This window comes from Fundulus heteroclitus, unplaced genomic scaffold, assembly GCF_011125445.2.
Source record: "Fundulus heteroclitus isolate FHET01 unplaced genomic scaffold, MU-UCD_Fhet_4.1 scaffold_64, whole genome shotgun sequence".
Taxonomy (NCBI): Eukaryota; Metazoa; Chordata; class Actinopteri; order Cyprinodontiformes; family Fundulidae; genus Fundulus; species Fundulus heteroclitus.
Window position 1 is genome coordinate 442674 of NW_023397077.1, and position 21573 is coordinate 464246.

General features: G+C 40.5%; 1 protein-coding gene across 2 annotated transcripts in view; it reads right to left on the bottom strand.

The window, feature by feature from the left end:
* LOC105917110 (3'-5' RNA helicase YTHDC2) overlaps positions 1-21573 on the bottom strand; it is a 66773-nt gene that overhangs the window by 35944 nt on the left and 9256 nt on the right. For both annotated transcript variants that reach the window (XM_036133557.1, XM_012851816.3), the window contains exons 6-13: positions 18105-18271; positions 17847-17949; positions 16589-16745; positions 9124-9231; positions 8891-9036; positions 7921-8053; positions 5057-5183; positions 4789-4854 (exon numbers count right to left, since the gene is read on the bottom strand). In XM_036133557.1, coding sequence (XP_035989450.1) covers positions 4789-4854; positions 5057-5183; positions 7921-8053; positions 8891-9036; positions 9124-9231; positions 16589-16745; positions 17847-17949; positions 18105-18271 — 1007 coding nt within the window. The remainder of the gene's footprint in view (positions 1-4788; positions 4855-5056; positions 5184-7920; positions 8054-8890; positions 9037-9123; positions 9232-16588; positions 16746-17846; positions 17950-18104; positions 18272-21573) is intronic.

The window sequence follows — 21573 nt, forward strand, 5'->3', positions numbered from 1 at the left end:
AAAAAGAGAAGTTGTGAATGTAGAGCAGGAGCAAAGAGAAGAGAAAAGGAGAAAGTTCAACATGATTCTTCCGTCGCTTATGATGAGCAATATGAGATCTTTGGTAAAAGAGTTGGATGAAGCAACTTGGACTCAACCAGAGTATTGAAAATGCAGTAGTATTATCGAGTCATGGGTGCAGTATAACATCCCTGACTCCAGTGTCTCTCTGCCAGGCTTACTGACCATATAAGCAGACAGATTTAAAAGAGAGTGGCAAGAGCAAAGGAGGTGGATTGGCCGTGCTTATGAAGAACAGCTGGTGTCTTCCAGGACATGTTACTATGAAGTGTTGTGTCTGCAGCAAAGATATTGAAAAGTTAGAAGTGGGTTCTTCATTGGGTTCTTCGTTAGGTTCATTTGAGGAACAAGTTCAGCATTGCCATCTACTGCCCTCAGCTAAACAGACATCCCCTCCTTCTTTGACCCAAAGCTTTCTTTTCATACCTTAAATATTTTATCTTCCAACTCGGCTATGGACACATCTGCTTTTACATGTTTGTCTTCAACCAAATCCGAAGCTCCTGATGCTTCCTTTGCCTCCTTCACCACCTGTATGGCTCTAGAAGTCAGGTGAAGAGGTGGCTGGAGAGACTGAACCGGAATAAGGCGGTTCAGTCGCTCCAGATGGTGTCAGCCCCAAATTACTGAGGCCTTTAAAGAACAGCTCTGTGGGATTCTTCAGCATTTGTTGAACTTTAGCCTGACAGGTGAAGGTTTCAGTGTTGTAGAAGACCTCCTGACTTGTTCCAGTGCTAAAAAAAAAAAAAAAAAAAAAAAAAAAAAAACTCACCCACTAGCCCTCTATAACTATAGACCTGCTGTCCTGACATCCCATCATGAAGGTCCTAGAGACTCATATTGGTCCACATGACCAAACAAGCAGCTATCAGGACCCCCTGCAGTTTGCTTGTTGCTGTGGAGATGGCGTTTAGGATGTCATCATACACCTGCTACAACAAACCCACACTGTCATTTAGACAAGGCAGAAAGTACTGTAAAGTTCATGTTCTTCGATTTCTCCAGTGCATTTAACACAGTTTAGCCTGATTTGGTTTGCCAGAATCTCCAAAAGACTCAGGTGGAGTCCTCAACAGTTACCAAGATCAAAGACTACCTGACAAACAGACCACAGTCTGTGCGACTGAACCAAGTAGTCAGCAGCATAGGAGCACCAGAGGGTAATGTACACACACCATTCCTTTTCACTCTATACACCTCAGACTTACAGTACAAGACAGAGTGCTGTCACCTAGGGCTGGACGATAATTCAATAATAATATATATCGATCGATAGACATATCGATAAGAAAAAAAAAAAAAAGAGTAAATAAAAAGTTCAATAGAACTGTTTTCCTTCCTTTTGCATTCTAGCCTATCACATAGGTTATATTACATCATTACATCCTCCCAACCAATCACAAACGCAGACCCAAGAACCAAGCTCCACCCCCTTCAAAGAGTTCAGAGAGCACGCGTTCCTTTTCATGTTTCAAATACTTGCAGTTTTGGTAAAAAGTTGGTTCAATAAAGGTTTGAGTTTGAATTCAGTGTTTGTGTGTTCTCTATCTAAAAATAAGTTGCTAAGCAACAGCATAAATGGCCAGGGCTGCACTAAAAATGTTTTTTAATTTGTTGATAATTATCGATATCGATCAATATGATTTCTATTTTATCTATATGCTTTTTTTTCTATATCGTCCAGCCCTACTGTCACCTATCGAAATACTCATAACTCTGCAGTCGTTGGGTATAAAACAAGAGAGATTATTGTAGATTTCAGAAAGTGGCAGGATTAGGTCCAAAACTATTACCATCAAGGGAGAAGAAGTGGAGCTGGTAGAGGAGTATAAATACTTCGGTGTTCACCTGGATACGACAGCATTGCTACACATCTTCTACAAGTCTGTTGTGGTGAGTGTGTTCTCTTCTGCCATCATCTGTTGGGGAAGCCAGTGATCAGAGCCAGTGATTTAAAAAGCTCAACAAGCCGAAAAAGAAAGCTGGGTCTGTTCTGGGGACTCTTGGAACTTCTGAAGATGATTGTGCAAAGAAGGATTTTTTTGCACAATGAACAAAAGGAAGATTAAAGACAACCCTAAGCATCTTTTTCAGTGTGTTCAGTTTGAGGCTTCGTTAGACCCGCTGTAGGACAGACCACTAGAAAAGATCCTCCTTGGCCACAGCATCAGTATCCACAACAACTCCAAAGAAACCGACATAATACAAGTTGGGATTAATAAAGACTTCTTGAATTTAATTGAGAATGTTTTATAATTTGGTTCAAAGTCAAAGTAAAGAAATCACTGAAACAATATGGGGCCAGTTTCAGGAAAGACTGCTAGCCAATCTGTGGGTGAGGTTTCTGGCTGAAAATGATCTATGTTGAGATGTTCCCCATCAGCAGCATAAGAGACAGGACCTTTGGGAGTTACACCTACTATGGTCCAAACTGAGTTCTAAGAGAGAGGATACACCAAAACCAAAAAATAAATATTTCTTCAGTGTTGTGGCAGTTCAGTTTGGTCAGAGCTAATATACCTAAGGAGACTCACTTGAGGGGGAATGAGCTTGAGAGTTCATTCCCTCTCTTTCCTTTCCAAACCTTCCTTAGAACCAAGTCAGGTATTTAGATATTCAAAATATGTACAAAGTATGTATAAAAACTTAAAGTTTACATTTCAGAGAAGCAGAGACACAAGTTCAATCTTTATTAAAGGCATACTATGCAACATTTTTCAGTTAATTAATGTGTTCCATACCGTTTTGGATGATTAAATGAGTCATTTCAGGTCGAACAAAGGTTTTCTCGGCCGCCCTGGTGGTCTGTGGGGGAAATACCGCACTTGCAATAGCGTACCGCGAGCGAGCTATTTTTAGAAACGTATCGTCACATCACGTGGTACGCAGTAGGGCAAGCTTGCATAGTCCGCCGCTGTTTCGCTGTAAAAGAGACGTGCGTTACCCTTGGTTTTACTCGGTAAACGACTGCTTTTTCCAAATCTAAGACCATGGTTTTTAAACATTGTTGATATGGAACGTGCAACAGCGACTCGAGGTACGCTGATCGGCCGCATATGAAGGATGTTTTCTTCAAGACTGCCAAGGAGAAATGTGTGCGCTGGGTCCACCGGTGCGGTTGGCCTACACAACAGTTCAACCCGGAAAAAGTTACCAAATTCACGTACATATGTAGCAACCATTTTGTTGGAGGAAAGGGCCCAACCGAAGAACATCCTGACCCAATTCCAGCGACATCAAGTAGTGAACAGGTAAGAGTATTTTGGTGGCCGACATGTTAATAATGAAGCGCCTGCTACCATGATAGCATATAGGCTGTCATGGTAGCAGGCGCTAACATGATACCCTGCTACCAGGATAGCTTACTCAAAAACATTTCAAATAAGACAAACATTAAACATATACCGATCCCTGGACAGTGATTACAAACAAAAAAAAAAACGGCCACAATGATCGCAGCGCAGGAAAAAAAACAAAGCTTACCGTTCGATGAACTCGGCCCGTTTTCCGGTCTTTTTAAGCCCTCGACACTCAAGCCATCGTTTGAGCTGAAGGTTGGTGTGTTCTTCGACAGTGAGACCAGTAAACCGTGCGCCTGGGACATCGTCTTGGGAAAGTTTAACGGCTGCAAAGTCGTCATATCGCTGGTTCTGTTGTGCGTGTAATAGCTGGTTGCTACGGGCGTTCTCTACCTGTATGTCCTACCTAAGCGGCAAAAGGGGCGTTGCTCTTGAGACGGTGAAGTCACGTGCGCGGTACGCCATCACAAGAGCCCTCGGCCCGCACACACAGGCTCAGAAGTCTGGTGCAAGACCGCGAGAGTTGGTCTTGCTTTACGGAGAGAACTCCATGTGTTTTTGCCCTGCCATTCACTATATGCACGCGCGAAAGCAACAACAAAGAACCGCGTGTTAACGTCAAATAAACATGCAAGCATATTGAGTTTTTTTATTATTATTATTATTATTATTATTATTATTATTATGTTGGCGAGAGCGGTAGCGTCTCGCCAACATAAAAATAATAATAATAATAAAACTGGCGAGGCGGCGGCGGCGGCGGCCGCCTCGCCAAGATAGCGCTGCGGGAAACCCTGATGTTCATACTTTCACTGTGTTAGTCATTGTTTGTACTGCTGTTTATTCGACTTTTCGTTGCGTTCGCCGTCTGCTAAGCTCAAACCACCGCGCCTGGCTTGACGGAGAAACCAGGACAGCTGAGCATCTTTATGACAGTGCACTTTTACTTTTGCCCTCTGGGGGGAGCCTCGCTGGAAAATCAACGCCGGTTGCATAGTATACCTTTAAGTGAATGATACTGAGAACGGTCATTCTGAGTTTCCGTCAAGTTTTTTTCTTCTACAAATTAGATTTTATGTTTGTTGATGTTATATTTAGGTTTCTTTCCTCAATAAATAATTTAATAACAATATTATCCTAATAAGTTAATTACTGATTTTATAATTCACTAGATTCAATACAATCATTACACTTTCAACTGAAGTTTCAATATTGTAATACTGAGAATAAATATATTGTTAAAATAAAGTATACTCCACCCATAACGTTTGAGAAATTATACAATTACGGTTCACTAAAAGTAAAAAAATATATATCCTTCAGAACTCTGACAGACTTTTGAGACTGATTAGAAACCTAAGTTGGATAACGTTTTTTGAATAACTTCAAAAATTGATGCAGATAAGGATCCAGTGTTGAACAGACTCACATGGAAGACTTGAGCATATCCATAGCGTCTGTCTGCTGGAAATGTTTGGCAAAATCTAAGGCAGTCCTGAAAAGAAAAAAAAAAGTTTCATGTGTAAAACAGTTTGAAAATGTTTCCATGAAAGTAAAACCAGTAGGCCATACTGTGACAATAGCTTTTAAATTATTCAAGTTTTCTTCTTTTAACCTGGTATCATTAGTTTGCTAAGGACAACTTTAACCTAATAACGAAGGCTCTGAATTATGGAAAAGATATAGTGCCACTATACCATCCGTTAGATGCCTTTATGTTGATGTCAGCACCCATACATAGCAGCTGCTGCATTTGTGGAAGAAATCCTCGTGCTGCTGACACCATCAGAGCCGTAGACCCAGTTTCGCTGTGCATGTAGTCGACTGAGCAACACAATTCAGGAGAGAAAAGAGAAATCCTTCAACCAAATCCACTTCAATTTCTGCATCATTTAGGGCATTTATATCTGCCCCTATGGTTCCATAATGACTTCCCAGCTTAATGTTAATTTTATATTACGTTTCCTTACTGGTAATAAAATGGGTATTTTTACACACATACCTAGACCAATGACATTGTTCCACAAAATCTGAAAATTAGATTATGCTGCATATCAGAGAATAGTACATTTATAGTTGCACCAACACATTACATAGCCCTATGCTACTACTTTGATCATTCCTGTAAAACCATCAAATAAGATTTGATTCTCTTTAGATTCCACCAAGTTCAATTTTATTTGTTGTGATTTTATGTGATAATGATTTGGTCAAAAATATTACATGGTTTTTAAAATGTCTTACAAATGAAAATTTGCAGCGTGCACTTGTATTGCAGAACCACCTTCCACTTAATTTACAGTTGGAATTATTTTCCCCAACTATATTTTGCTAAACAGCTGAAGCTCATTCAGATTGGATATATAACCATAATAATATATTTTTTCATAACACTTTACATACAATAATTCTCAAAGTGCTACAACAAATAAAATAAAAGCCGGGATGTGAAAATGCAGATAGAATACACAAAATAATAGTAGTAGGTCCATAAAATAAGAAAGGAGCTAAAAATAGAACAAAGCATACAGGGAATATCATTAAAAATATCCATGAACATCCATTTTCAAGACTTTGCATACATTTTCGATTGGATTTACGTGTGGTCGTTGACTGGGCCATTGTAACATGAGTATGCTTTGATACAAACCATTTCATAGTGGCACCAGCTGAATGTTTAGGGTCCTTCTATAGTTGGGCAGTCTTAAATATCAAGCAGGTTTTCCTTGTATTTAGCTGCATCCATTTTCCCATTGACCGGTTTGGACATTCCTACTGAAGAAAAGCCTTGCTACAGCATGATGCTGCCACTACTGTGTTTCAGAGTGAGCAACGTTTATTCAGACTGATGTGCACGCACAGACACACACACTCTTACAGGACTATCTTTTTGTACCTGCTTTTAATGATATTTAAAGACTAACAATAATATGCAGCATAAAGTTCTGGGCTTCATTATGACAACTGTTTTCAGCAAAAAAATGACATTATCTTGGCTTTTATTAACATTTTCAACCTTAAATTTATACCGCGATATATACTGTTACCGAGAAGGGATTTGATTGTGATATGAATTTTGGGTCATACCACCCAGGCTTAGGTAAGGGGTATGAATATAAAGCAAGGGACAGTAAGTGTAAAGATTATAGAAGCAGTGTGATATCACATCATATATTGTAATTCTTTACTATCAGGAAGTCCACAAAATGCAGTTCAAAGTCTTCAGCTGATCCAAAATGCTGCAGCAAGAGTTCTGATGAAAATCAACAAGAGGGATCATATTTTTCCTTTTTTAGCTTCCCTTCATTGGCTTCCTGTTAAATCAAGAATAGAATTTAAAATTCTTCCTCTAACGTATAAAGCCCTTAATAATCATGCTCCATCATATATCAGAGCTCTGATTACCCCGTATGTTCCTAACAGAGCACTTCGCTCTCAGACTGCAGGTCTGCTGGTGGTTCCTAGAGTCTCTAAAAGTAGAATGGGAGGCAGATCCTTTAGCTATCAGGCTCCTCTCCTGTGGAACCAACTCCCAGTTTTGGTCCGTGAGGCAGACACCCTGTCTACTTTTAAGACTAATCTTAAAACTTTCCTTTTTGACAAAGCTTATAGTTAGAGTGGCTCATACCCTGAGCTATCTCTATAGTTGTGCTGTGATAGGCCTAGGCTACTGGAGGACATCAGGGTCTAATTTTCTCACTCTACTGATTTCTACTGTTCTTCAGTTTTGCATTGTATTACATTGAAATGACTGTCGTCATTTCAGCTTTTAACTTTTTGCTCTCTCTCTTTTTTTTTTCCATCATAGTAGGTATATCTGGTCTGGCGTTCTGTTAACTGTGACATCATCCAGAGAAGACGGCTCACCCGCTACTACCATCTAATGTAGAACAGATTTCTGGATCAATGTGTGCTTCTGTGCTTGTTTGTCTCTCTTTCTGTGTCTCTGCTCTGTCTCCTGTAACCCCAGTCGGTCGAGGCAGATGACCGTTCATACTGAGCCCGGTTCTGCTGGAGGTTTTCCTTCCCGTTAATGGGGAGTTTTTCTTCCCACTGTCGCTTCATGCTTGCTCAGTATGAGGGATTGCAGCAAAGCCATGGACAATGGAGACGACTCTCCCTGTAGCTCTACGGTTCTCCAGGAGTGAATGCTGCTTGTCGGGACTTTGAAGCAATCAACTGGTTCCCTTATATAGGACAATCTGTATAATCTGACTGATTTTGACTTTGTAAAGTGCCTGGAGATGACATGTTTCATGAATTGGCGCTATATAAATAAAATTTAATTGAATTGAATATGTAAATGCAGCACGACAATTTCTGCGTTCCACCCTGGTTCAACTTTATGGTCGTTCATTTGAGACAAAATCAGCTCAGACAGAAACCAGCACGAGTACATAGTTTTAGTGGATATTCTTAAGAGAGACATTTTCTGATATGGTAATACACATAATATCCATCATAACAGGGTCATTCTCCAAATAAAAAAAATATTCTTATGTTGCTTTAATACCAAACTTAAACATTCAAATGTAGGCAAATTAGATGTGAAGAATCTCACCAGGAACTCTTTCATTTAGAATGAGGTTGAAGAGCTGACTGAAAATCTCCTGATCTTCATGCAAGAAAATGTTGGAAATGCAGGAGTCCATCTCCCTCAGCAGCCATGGTTCAAGCCGCTCTTCATTCTCATTCTGCAACACATGATAACAAAACGGTGACAATTATTTCTGCTGAAAGCAGTGAATTAAAGCTTATGGTGAAAAAGAAAAAAGGACTTTGGAAGCATTTTCCTCAGGTTTCCTGGAGATCGTCCCCCGAAACACAAATTTTCAGTCCGTGACTGCATATAAGTGAGGTAAGGACAAGCTGAGGACCAGATTTTTCAAGCCAACAGAAATATATAAATAAAGTTGTGGGTTTAAACAGCATCCAAGCCAAATCCCGCTCAATTAATGGGTTGCAGTATTAAAAAAAAAATTGTTCCCCTGAAAACAACCAGGTACAAAGACAGGACTAAAAATGACAGGAGAGCTGATGAGGCTCAGGTCTCCAAATGATCAAAATCCCTTTAAACAGTGAAAAGACGTTGGCTTTGGGAAAATAAAACATCAATAAATGATGAATGACAGAGGACCTTTGCAAAGTACTGTCAAATTGTTGTGTTCTATGAAAATATTATATATATATATATATATATATATATATATATATATATATATATATATATATATATATATATATATATATATATATATATATATATATATATATATATATATATATATATATATATATACACACACACACACACACACAGGTAATTTACATAGAAACGAAGTCTAGACGTTTCCTCTTTTAAACCCTATTTTACTGTTAGTATGCAGAAAAAATATGAAAAATGAAAATAACCAAGGCATCAAAAGGATTTTTAAATAGAAAAATTTAACTCTGATCAGATCCAGTAAAACCCTGGAAACAAAGTGTGTTAGGGATGCTTCATAGTGCATAATGTTGTGTGTTTGGCTTGCCAGCTGGATGGGGCCCTCGTCTTCTCTGTCCCAACAGCTGCTGGCATAAAGGAAGCTTGGAGTCAACATGTGGGTCCGCTTCTCACAAGCAGAACCGCTCCGTACTGTCTCACACCACTCTGTCAATCGTTTCTGTTTCATCTCTTCTGCAAACAGCGATATGTCACACAGACAGCAGGAGTTAAAATGAAGCCAGTCATAAGACTGCCGGTTCATGGAGAAAAGCTGCATACTTCTCTGTGTCTCTTCCTGGTATTTCCACACGTCTTTTCTGTTAAAGCCCGTCTGTCTCAGAATGTCCTCCAGAAAGAGCTCTTTCACTTCAAACTGTTTCCCTTTCACTACAAAAACACAACAGGTACAATCCTCAGGGCTTAATTGCATGCCACCACAACACCTTATTGTATAGTCCAAATTTGATAAATTCATTGTTTACCATTTCAAACAAGCCTGTCCAATTTTTACCATCTGGGAACAGTAACTTTTCTTTCTTTCTGAATGTGTTTAAGGATTTTCTTTAGAATACAAGGGAAACACCAAAGAATTTGGAACAAAGAATTACATTTACTTTGAGTGAGTGAGAGAGAGATAGAGAGAGAGACACACACACACACTTTGGTAGAGCAGCACAGAGTAATAATAACAGAGCGCTCCATAAAGATGTTATTGATCATAGAAATAAAAGCTTTCACCGTGGTTACATTCAGCAGGTAAACACGCCCATGGCAACTCACCTCAGCTCCCCCCAGCCCCACCACCAGTTTGTCCCTGTCTGAATAGGCCAGGGGTTAAAGCCAAAATAATCAGTTTGACTGAAAACTTTCCAGTCAGCCCTTATATTCCCAGGGCCGTGTACATGATGCCACATTACGTACCACACTTGCTTATTGTGCAAAGTCAACTTTAACCAAATCTGGTAGTTTTAATATATCCCCATTGACAATTCCTGTATCTCTCCCACCTTTCAGCTTCAGAGCCTTGGTGTCATCCTGAACAGCCTCCCATCCTCTCCTTCACTTTCCACATCCATAACATCACCAGGTTAACTTTCATCTCTGCAGCATCAAGTTTTTCCTTCACACTTTTGCCAAACTGGTTCACAGTCCACTCACTTCTCAACTTCGCAATTTTATCTCCCTTCCCTCCCTGTCCCCCAGAAAACCCTCCATAAACTGCAACTGGTAAAAAAGACAGCAGCTTTCATCATTACATCATCTACTTCACTCCTGTACATTAACCCCACTGGCTCCATGTCACATTCAGTATAAACCAGGGGTCAGCAACCCGCGGCTCTTTCATCCTTATACTGCGGCTCTGAGTGGCTTGGGAAAATAAATTACTAAAAAAAAAACAAAAAAACAAAAAAAAAAAACTAAATGTTTAATTTAAGTCAAGTGTTTCCCGCAGCACTATCTTGGCGAGGCGGCCGTCTCGCCAAACTCATGCTACCGCCTCGCCAAGGTTCCGAAAAAAAAACAAACAAACAAAAAAAAAAACAAAGTTTTAATTCATTGCCAGGCCCAGACATTAAAACAGCATTGATAACTCTATGCTGATAACACTGAATTGTGACACCCTCTGGTTGGTTCTATTAGTACGCCATGGCAGAGGAGTAATTTTCTTTGATCATCCGAGGAGACGCGTGGGGGGAAAAAAAACGTCTTCGTCGTCATCATCATCGGTGAACTATATGTGGAAAGGTAAGTAGTTAAATAAAACTGATAATAGAAAATTAATATCTGCCTCGTGTGCTCTGACAAATTAAGATAGGATTTAGTTTTATGTATTCAATTCAACCAACAATGATTCCTTAAGATTTCAGAACACCCGTTTGCGGACTTTAAAAACAAGCATGAAATTGTGCAGAAAATCAGAGAGATGCCTCTCTCTGCGAAGACTGTCCACGACAGAACCATAAAAATGGCAGAAAATATCACAAAACAGCAAATTAAAGACATCAATTCAGCTGCAGCGTACTCAATCATCCGTGATGAGTCCAAAGACAAAAGTGACATTGAACAAATAGCGCTGTTCTGCTGATATGTGAACTCTGCTGGACCACAGGAAGAAATGGTTGGGCTGATACCACTAAAAGGCCAGACACGGGGGGAGGACATCTGTGAGGCTGTGCTTGATTGTTTACGAGCCAAGGAAATAAAAACAACCCACCTAGTGTCAGTGGCTACCGATGGGGCACCGAGTATGACTGGAACGCACAGGGGTTTTGTGGCCTTGCTGCAGAAGTCACTGGATAGAGAGCTGCTCACTTTTCACTGCATCCTGCACCAAGAGGCATTGTGTGCGCAAACTTTTCCTTCAGAATGCACAGAGGTCATGAATGTTGTCATTCAGATTGTCAATAAAATAATGGCAAAAGGTTTAAATCACCGCCAGTTGCGTTTGTTACTGGATGAGGTGGACAACACATACTCTGATCTCCTGCTGCACTATAGGGTAGTTCACGCGTGACGTCAGCGCTACATCCGGTTCCCGCTGGTAGGCAGAAAACAGAGCTGCTCTCGTCTACTACATGACAAAACGGGTGAATATTAGAGCGTACTTTTAGTTTATTTTTGGAATCTAAACAATGCCTACGACTTGTTGTGCTCCCGGTTGCACACAGAGGCATTCCAAATCGTTGGATGTACGTTTCTGTCGTTTACCGAAGGAGGAAGGACGAAGAAAGCCGCTGCTGCTTCAGACAGTGGCTGCTGCGTAAACACTACACGGGCCGCTTCTCCGGCCCGTGTAGCGATCGCCACCTCCCCTCCGCCCGTTCACAGGCGCTAGTACGTCTGTGTTTACGTTGTAATGTCGCCGACACCTCCACCCATTTTAACAAGACAAAAACACCTAAATAATCCGTAGTAAACAATGTTTTTTTTATCCTACCGGGCGGGTTTTCTTCTCTGCTGAGGCGTGGTCAGTGTCCCACACCGCTTTCTGCTGTTACACAAACATGTCTGAACATTCATCCATTTTCTGACCCTTTTAATCCCTCATGGCGTCGCGGGCGTTGCTGGAGCCTTTTTCCTGATATAAAATAATTGTAGCCGTCCAGTGGTTTCATGGCTTTCGTGCTCTCTCGTGTGTACTGGCCTGCCGTGGTTATAAGGCAGCTGTATATGTCATGGTACGGAACACTTGGCCAGCATTTCACAGACTCGCTCCGTCCCTTCAGGCTTTGCTGTGTGGATCTGGCAATCTGACACCATCAACCATCAACTTACTCTTAAAACGATCTTGTGATACGTTATCTAAAGAAGAAAAATACGCGGAGAACTCATGAGTTTCTCTGTTTGCGTCCGCCATTGTGTTCGCCTTTTGCCTACCAGTCCGGCGCGCATGCGTGAAAAACCCGCATCAAAACAATAACAATGAACTACCCTATAGAGTCCGGTGGCTGTCCAGAGGGGAGGTGCTGAAACGTTTTGCTGCATGTCTGGGAGAGGTGAAAACTTTCATGAGCAGCAAAGGGCTCACCTTTCCTGAGCTGGAACAGCCAGAGTGGCTGGAAAAGCTGCACTTCATGCTGGACATGAGAGCGAACCTGAACACGCTGAACACAACTCTTCAGGGGAGAGGAGGCACAGCACTACACATGCTGGAGGAGGTGTTAGCGTTTGTGCGCAAACTGAACTCCCTTAAAGAGGGGAATTGAGACAGTGTGCCTCTCTGTAAATCTTTGGCTAAAACTGTCAAACAAGCTCACGAGGTGATCAATTCAGAGTATTTGCAGTCTGCAATCACCACAATGCAAGCATCGTTTGGCAAACGATTCTGTGAGTTCAGAGAGGAAAAAACCACATTGTCCTTCCTCGTCACTCCCCTGAACATCGATCCATCCCTGCTAAATGTGACTGCATTTGCAGGTGTAGGTCAACCTGATCTGGAGCTGGAGCTGACTGACAAAGACATGTGGGTATCCAAATTCAAATACTTGACAGAGGACCTTGAAGATGTTGCCCGTCAGAAGGCCACTCTTGCTCAGAATCACAAATGGAGTGATATTGAGAAACTTCCAAGACCGGACAAACTCGTGTTTGAAACATGGAATGCCATCCCGACACCTACAAGAACATGAAGGTATGCTTTTGGAGTCCTGTCGATCTTCGGATCCACGTATGTATGCGAGCAGCTATTCTCCACCATGAACTACATTAAAAACAAACACCGCTCACGCCTCACAGATGACAATTTACAGTTCTGCGTAAAGATGAGAGGGACTTCGTACAGCTCCTGTCCCAGAGGTTCAGGAGCAGAAGTCCCATTAACCAGGTTAAATAAATATTTATGCAGATATTTTGCAAATATTTATTTTTCATTGTTTAGTGACACAGTGCTTTTTTCCCCCAATTTATTTTTTAAATTCAGGTCACGGCTCCGCAACATGCTCTGAAAGCCCACAGGCGATATAAGGATGGTGATTTTTTTTGCTTTTGTTTGCTACATGGATAATCTAAGTTCAGCTTTTTAATTTATTTGAAAGAGACATTCAGACATTGTAATATTTTTTCAAGAATTCAAAATGTTCAAAATGTGTTGATTAGATAAAATTTTATTTTCTCTGTAGCACTAAAGCAACTAAAGCAACACACTTTAGTTGTTTATACAAAGTGTAAAGGTAGGAAAAAGCAATATATACAGTGTTATCTTCATTTTAGATAAGATGATAGCCCATCTTCAAAAGGGTAGTCAAAGCACTAAAAATGGTACTGTACAGCTGGGGTGAACAGTAGCAGCTGCTAGGAAGAGCCACCTGCCCCCCCATTACCTGTTTCTCCATCAGATAGGGCTTGACGTCACACCTGTACGGTCATGCGGGTATAGAAAATCCATTGATGGATGGGATGTTACATTTTTGAAAAGTTGAATAAAATTGCTCAAAGTTTATCAGAAAAAAACATACTAAACTTTGCATAAAGTTAAATATTGCTGTAGGTAATCTTGGCTGCTGTAGCTCGTCTCTCTGGCAGGTGATTTTGGGTTGAATAAAATTAGTCCATAGAACCACAGGAGGCTTTCTCAGCTGGTTCTAGTGCGACTTGGTTCTACAGTGTCGCTTCACATTGCCCTCCACTCTGTTTAAAAATAAAAAATAACTTCATAAAAGCTTTCTGAGAATCGCCATTCTTTGGCCTCACACAGTTAGAACCCATTCTCCAGTCCATATTGTAGCTGCAGTTTATTTTTTTATTTATTGACGTAGTTTCCTCAATAATCTGCATGCATCAAAATCCTTGTGATTTTATTTAACAAGCGTCCTGGTGAGCAGCTGCTCCTGAGGTGGAGCTGCTGCTTATTGACTGACAGCCGATGCAGCTCTGCCTTCTTTGTTACAGAAAAGCGCAGGTGAAATTATTATTATTTTTTACTTTTTTTGAATCAGACCCATGGAAATGCGGGACACTGTTTCACTTTCCGACCGTTCTTAAAAAAGAAAAAAGAAAAGAAAAAGCCCATCATGCTAAATTAACCTGAGCTAGCGTGGAACTCTTTGAGTTTTAAATAAAACGTAACAGTGAATCATGAGGATATCCCTGTTTGGTTTATAAGCCAAGTTACTGGCAGCGAGGGAATAAACGCTGACAGGTGACATGGCCACAGGTGGAAATAATTCATTAATTAACTGCAGGAGCAGCGACAGACTGCTTACCGATGAAGCTGTTGTGAGCTGTTCATTCCAGTGAACTTTATGACCCGCTGGTTTGCATAAATCCAAAGAAAACTTTGACCACCGCTACTTTCATTCATGCCATCTGAGGGCACTTTAAAATGTTCTCCCAAAAGTTAAAACGATGAAACACGGATAAAACTCAGATTGGCAGATGTCCGCTTCACAAAGACCCGCCCTACTCTCTTTGTGATTGGCTAATGTCCCGGCTCTGCCAGGTTTCATTGGATGAAAGCAGCTTCTGTTTAATACCTTGAATAAAAAGTCTAGACACAATGCTCATTTTCAAAATGACGGAAATCTGTCGCAGCGACGGAGAACTTGAACCCCTGGAATTCGCGCTAAAACCGCATCTTTAAAAATTAACTATGCCTGCCTGAATCGCAATGAAACGTATTGTAGCTCTGTGAGTGAGCATAGTGAAAAAAATCGTGTCTACCACTAATACCCCCCAACAGCAGCAGCGGTAAGTGGGTGTGTCATGCGCATCAGTGCTGGTAGAGCTTTAGAGTCACAGCACAATGAGCAACGCTGTTTGTAGGCGCTGCGCGATCGAAACATCAATTTAATCTTGTAAATAAAACTTTCGGCCCGAATTAATTTTTCCCTCTACTGACGTACACGAGGTGAAGCGAGGAGAGAGATGGAGAGACATTTGTCTTCTCCCGGATCCGTTGCAATTCTCTCCTCTGTTGCCTCCGATTCGCTGGTTTCAGCCAATTGAGCATATTTGCTAGAATGAATGAAGTAGAGGCCACAAGCTGGGTGTGCATATGAAGCACAATGCGTGGAAGAAGATAACTTCATCTTAAAATGAAGCGCAAAGAAGCGTTATTTACTGTTATGAAACATTAAATAACTTTAAACAGTGTATAATTGCACAACAAGGGCAAAATGGGACTCAGATCGGCAAAGGAACAAAACCAGAATAAATATGTGGGAAGTTTTCAATCAATGGAGGAAACTCCTCTCTGCCCTGTGAATGAAAAGGGACCAGCAGCTGTCCCTCTTTCCGCAAAAAAAAGGTAAGATGCTGTGACAGAGATCTTTTACTTCTGACTGTATCCAGTCAACTCCGCCTCATTTAACTGTCGTTAATCCATGGCGTTCATCGCTCGTCTTTTTTCTTATTGGCCACTTGAGGGAGCCGTGATTCCCTTTTTACTTCAGTCACACAGACAGCTGCTGCTGCCTCATTCTGGCTACAAACCCCGCTCTGATGCTTAGACCTGGGTGCAGTCATAGCGGGGTTTGCAGCAGGACGAGGCCGCTGTCTGTGACACTGACTGCAGAAATGGAAAGGCAATCACGACTCGCTCACGTACAAATGGTGCTTTCACGCTGAAGTCACCAATAAAACAGAAGATAGAGGAGAAGCGACTTTTTGGAAAATGAATAAATCGGTGGAGCAGAAGTCTGAAAAGTCACTGGCAACAACGCTGCTGTGACATCAGCCTCCTCAGGGAATGACAGGAGGGGTGTGTCTGTCTTTTCTCTCTTGCAACTGCGATCTGTCTGGCAGAGAGCCTGCGAGCCAGCGCATGAAGGGAAGGCAAGGATTGTTTATTATCAGGAGGGACCCGAAACTTTGAGATCGCTGAGCGGATTGGACCGGGCCAATGGGCCAGGCTCCCGAAGGCCAGTCCGCCCCTAGCTTTACTAAAAGGATAGCTATGCATTACCCCTTAAGAAATGACTATTGACTCAATATGAAACATTTCCATTCAAAATAAAATTATATTCTTAACTTTCTTACCTCAGAGGGCATTACGCCTCAAAAAAGTAAATAAATAAAACTCGGTGAAGTTAGCTTTTTTTCTCTTCTCACTTACAAGTGCACGGCACTGATCCTGAAACTTGCACAATGCTCACTAATCATTGATCACTAATTTTCACCTTTTATCATCACAAATAAATATTAACATAGTCCCAAAAATGTGACACAGCAAAAGCAATAAAGTGTGGAAAATGGAGAATAAACAGAGTTTAGGATTGATTTTCTAAAAAGGATTCACTGGACTTACGATGTATTATAGGACAGGAGCCAAAGTACTGGAGGAACAGATCTACATCCAAAGCTGCACTGGAGAGAATCAGCTTCAATGTTGGAATCCTCTGGAGAACATCCCGCATCTTCGTAAGAAGGAAGTCAGTCAGACCATCACGCTCGTGAACCTCATCCTGTTTGAAAAGAGCAAGCAACAATAACAACAATCATTTTACCAAAGAAAGCTAAAAGAAAAAAAAAGAAAATGAAAAACTTAAACCTAAAATAAAAAAAGAAATGACCTTTTAGCCCAAATTCCCATGCTATAAACTGCACTGGTGGCATAACCAAAGGTTAAATACATGCTAAATATTCCAAAAGTGCAGACAATATCAACATATTTTTTTTATTTCAAGATGCAGCATTGCCTCCAGTACATCTCTATGAATTACTCTAATGTTCTCCATCTGTGCTGTAGTAATTTGAGGAGGGAAAAAAGACAAAACAGCATACTATACATAGGATTCCAAAAACAGGGAGTGAAATATCAGATGAAGAGTGGAAAAGAATATGGCAATATCAATGGAAATGCTCCAGTTCAATGACCTGGCGGGAATTTAACTGGAAGAACTTTATTAGATATTTTATTACCCCATCCCAGAAATCTAAATTCAGTGACACCACCCCTACCTGTTGGAGACAATGTGGTCAACAAAGTGCAAATCACCACCATGTTTTTTGGGATTGCCCAAAAATTCAAGGTTTTTGGTCAGAAATACATAATTCAATAAAGGACATTTTCAGAAAGGATCTGCCACTGGACTTTAAGACTTTATATCTGGGATGTGTTCCTCAAGACTGGTTGAAAGTGGACAAATACTTAATGAATATTCTGTTGGTGGCCAGCAAAAAAGCTATCACAAGAAAATGGCTACAACCAGAAAGCCCAACACCGGGAACATGGAGAGACATTGTGGTGGAAATATACAAGATGGAAGAAAGGACAGCCTATGTTAACCAAAAAATGGAACTCTTTTTAGAGCGATGGTTGAAATGGGATCTCTTTGCTCCAGCCAAGTGGCCTAACAGCCCGACCTCATTAATATGACTTTATAATGTAAATGTATCCTATTGTATGAATATGTATGTGACAAACTCCCTGTATGTATATAGTTCTGTTCTAAATGTGTATTGCTCCCCACTTCCCCTTTCCCTGGAAAAACAATAAAATATAAATAAAAAAAAAAAAAAAAAAAAAGCATCTTAGCCAGTAGGTATTAGATTTATACGCTCACCACAATGACATGGGTAACAGTTGTAAGGCTAGCATCTCCTGCCATCAATGTTCTGAGGAGGACTCCGCTTGTGCAAAAGGTTAGAAGTGTCTTCGGAGAGACCCTGAGAGTTACAAGATGAAATGGTAGCGGTAAACACATTTCAAGAACGCAGGTCTTCTGGGCAGTGTAAAATCATCTACTTTTCCTAACTTGTTTTTATATGGTAAACCTGCAACAAGATTTGTTCCTAATTAAAACTAAAGAGGTGGAATGTACCTGCTTTCCAGTCTGATGTGGTAACCCACCGTCTGGCCCACACTCTCGCCTCTCTCAGCTGCAACTCTCTCAGCCACGGCGATGGCAGCCAGGCGTCTAGGCTGAGTACAGAAGATCCTGCAGGCTTTTCCGTTCCTGCTGCAATCATCTAACAAAAACTGTGGGATCTAAACAATAGAAACATATCACAAATAAAATGATTATTCTTTGAAGTAGAGACAGTAGTAACAATAGCCCCATTTCCATTACAACTCAAAAGCCTGGGGCTTTTCAAATCATGGGTAGCGTTTCCATACACATTTACCCAACTAATTTCACTTCGCCCGCGCTTTACATTCCCAGGACTTTGGTCCCCCGGCCGACCCAATACTTCTTTTCTTTCTCAGGGCTTGTTCAGGGGACGACGTTGCGTGCAGTAAGAAAAACTTTCTGCCACAAGGGTGGAGTAAGGAGCAGTTTACAAATCTATCAACACAAAAAGAAAGTAGACCTCCAAACTTCATCTGTGCAGTCAGGTCATCAGGATTATGAGCCAAGTTTAATTCTGCTCGGACTTGTCAGGAGCGGCAGAAGCGTTCGCCCACTGCAGTCTCACCAGGGAGACCAGCCCACTGCTGCTGCGTGTTGTTGGCCACACTGGATGTTTGTCGTGGCTGAAAATATAAAGTAGGGCTGGACGATATATATATAAAATAAAAAAAAGCATATCGATAAAACAGAAATCATGTTGAATCGATATTGATAATTATCAAAAGTTCTACTCACATATTTTAAGTGCAGCCTTGGCCATTTATGCTGTTGTTTAATTGCCTATTTTAAATAAAGAACACTGAATTCAAACAACTTTTTACCAAAACAGTCTTAAAAAAAGAAAAACACGTGATCTTTGAACTCTTTGAAGGGGGTGGAACTTGACGGAGCGTTCCTGGTTCTGCGTTTGTGATTGGTTGGGAGGATGTAATGACTGTAGTATTAACCAACATGATAGGCTAGAATGGAAAAGGAAGGAATACTGTTCTTCTGTTGAACTTTTTATTGACCCCCTTTTTTTCTATTGAACCATATGTCTATTGAATGAGATATATATATATATATATATATATATATATATATATATATATATATTAGGGCTGGGTATCATCTAGGATGAGCCGATTCGATACGATTCTCGATACACAGCTCACGATACGATACGATTCTCGATACATAGCTCAGCTTGATTTGATTCCAATATCGATATTTATTACTTTGAATTAATGCTCAGTGATTCAATCACCAAAATCAGCCAAATATTATGTTTATGTTCTATTTATTGATCACAGACATATTAACAGGAAAATAAAGTGCATTTGCTTCAATGCATTTAACGTGTCACAGAAACCAAAAATGTGCCCAAACATCTGATTTTAGGGTCAAAGGAGCTTCTAAAATCCTGTCGGCCGTTCCACAAATTCGTCTCACTCGCTCTCCTTCGCTGTGAACTGTAATGGTTGCGCTGTAATAACGCCCCCTAGGGTCTTCGGTTCTCCACAATCACTATCAAGCTATTTCTGGATAATGTTCACCTAAACTAGTGCACTTTCACATCTCCCACAGGTGCTGGGTCCCAGGTATTAAGTGTTCACTTATATACAGTAATCTTGTAATTTATTTATTTATTTATTTATGTTCTTTCACTTTCTTTTTTCAAATATCACATTACACATGTCAGCTTACATAATAATATATATGATTTAGCAATGGCATCTAGGTGTTATTCGAGTGTATCTGTTGCTTTATGTCTGTTGGTTGTGCTGTTCTTTTTGTGTCTCTTTCCAGGTGATGGAGCAGACAGAGAAGGTTTTATCATTCTCTTCCTTTTATCTCCTCTTTCTTTCACCTCTACTCTTTTTTTTCTTTTCTTTCACTTTTTGTTCTTCCTTTACTCTCCCATTGTCATGTCGTTTGCTCCACTTGTAAAAGTAAAATCTGTCGAGCTCTATCTGGCATTGAGACATAAATTCCTATTGCCATATTGCTGGACAGGACACTGGGAAAAAAAAAAAAAAAAAAAAATAAATAATAAAAAAAAAAATAACGCCCCCTAGAGGTTGGGAGGTATATCGATATTGAAAGCCAGAATATCGATATTAAATCGTTTTTAAAAATATCGATATTAATCTTTATATCGATTTTTATGCACAGCCCTAATATATATATATATATAGTTATTGAATTATTGTCCAGCCCTAGTATATAGCATTTACTAAGTTAGTGGAGGATATCAGCAAATAACATATCAAATGTGTTATGCGCTTGGCTGAATGTTATTTGGCATTTTGAGTTCATTCTAAACTGTTTCACCAACAAACTGTGTGTGTGTGTGTGTGCACGCACAGAGCTGGCTTACTTTCCGTGGCAGAGAAAGAGGAGACCTGCTTAACATGTATAGCCTTTAACCTACATAAAATAATTGTGCTGTGATCAAAAGTCTGAGATACTGAACTGTTGAACTCTTCGTGTGACAGAGGAAAATTATTCTCATAAAGATCAGTGTAGTCTCCCCTCCACCTCCGCCGTTTTACATATATGGGCCCTGTCATGGTTCAGTTTTGGCCTGACTGTCTGCCCCTGTTATTTTCCTGCACCTCCACCTCTCACTGCTCCTCATTAGTTCCCCCTGCCGTTGCTTAATTAAGTCTGGATTCAGAGCGCATCCAAGGACTCTCTCTGCTGCGCTGCTGAATCACATGCAGCCCGTGTCTAAAGAGCTTTCTCTGCTGTGCTGCTGGACTACTGCCCCCCCCCCCCCCGAGCTTCAGGTGTCTTCTTAGCTGAGCAGCTGGTTGTTGGTGCAGCACCCGCAGCCTCCAGCCCTCCAGCTCCTGCTCCCATCTACAACCTCCAGTTCTAGTCCGGTACAGCCTCCCTGGTTTCCTTCTTCCACAACTCATCCTTATTTCAATAAAACTCTGAGAACTAGCTCCGTGTGTGTGGTGTGCATTCTGGGTTCATCTAAGACAAATTATGACAGCCCCAAGTTAATGGAAACAGGAAAACGCAAAAGTGGCAGGCTTTCATTTACCTGGGTAATACAAAGCCTGGGGCTTTCAATGGAAAAGGGACTAAAGGCATTACTACACATACAACCTACAGAACAGCTTTGAAATATGTTGTATATTGAAAGGGTTTTATAGGTTGTGTCAATTTTCCCTTCCCTTCCCGTTTCATGAAATTTGTAAATTTTGGATTTAGGTTTTGTGTAGTTTTTGTTTATTTAATTAAAAGTCTGTCTCCTTCCAGTTGTGAACATGTTTTTAAGTCTGTCCACCAACTTTTATCATTTTATGGCACTTAAAGGACTATAACATTTCTACACATCCACTATTATAACAAATCAATTATAAATATTTTACTAAATAGATATTAAAAATTACAGAATACAAAAGAATGCATTACAAGGACTAATTTTCTATAGTAAAGTAAAAAA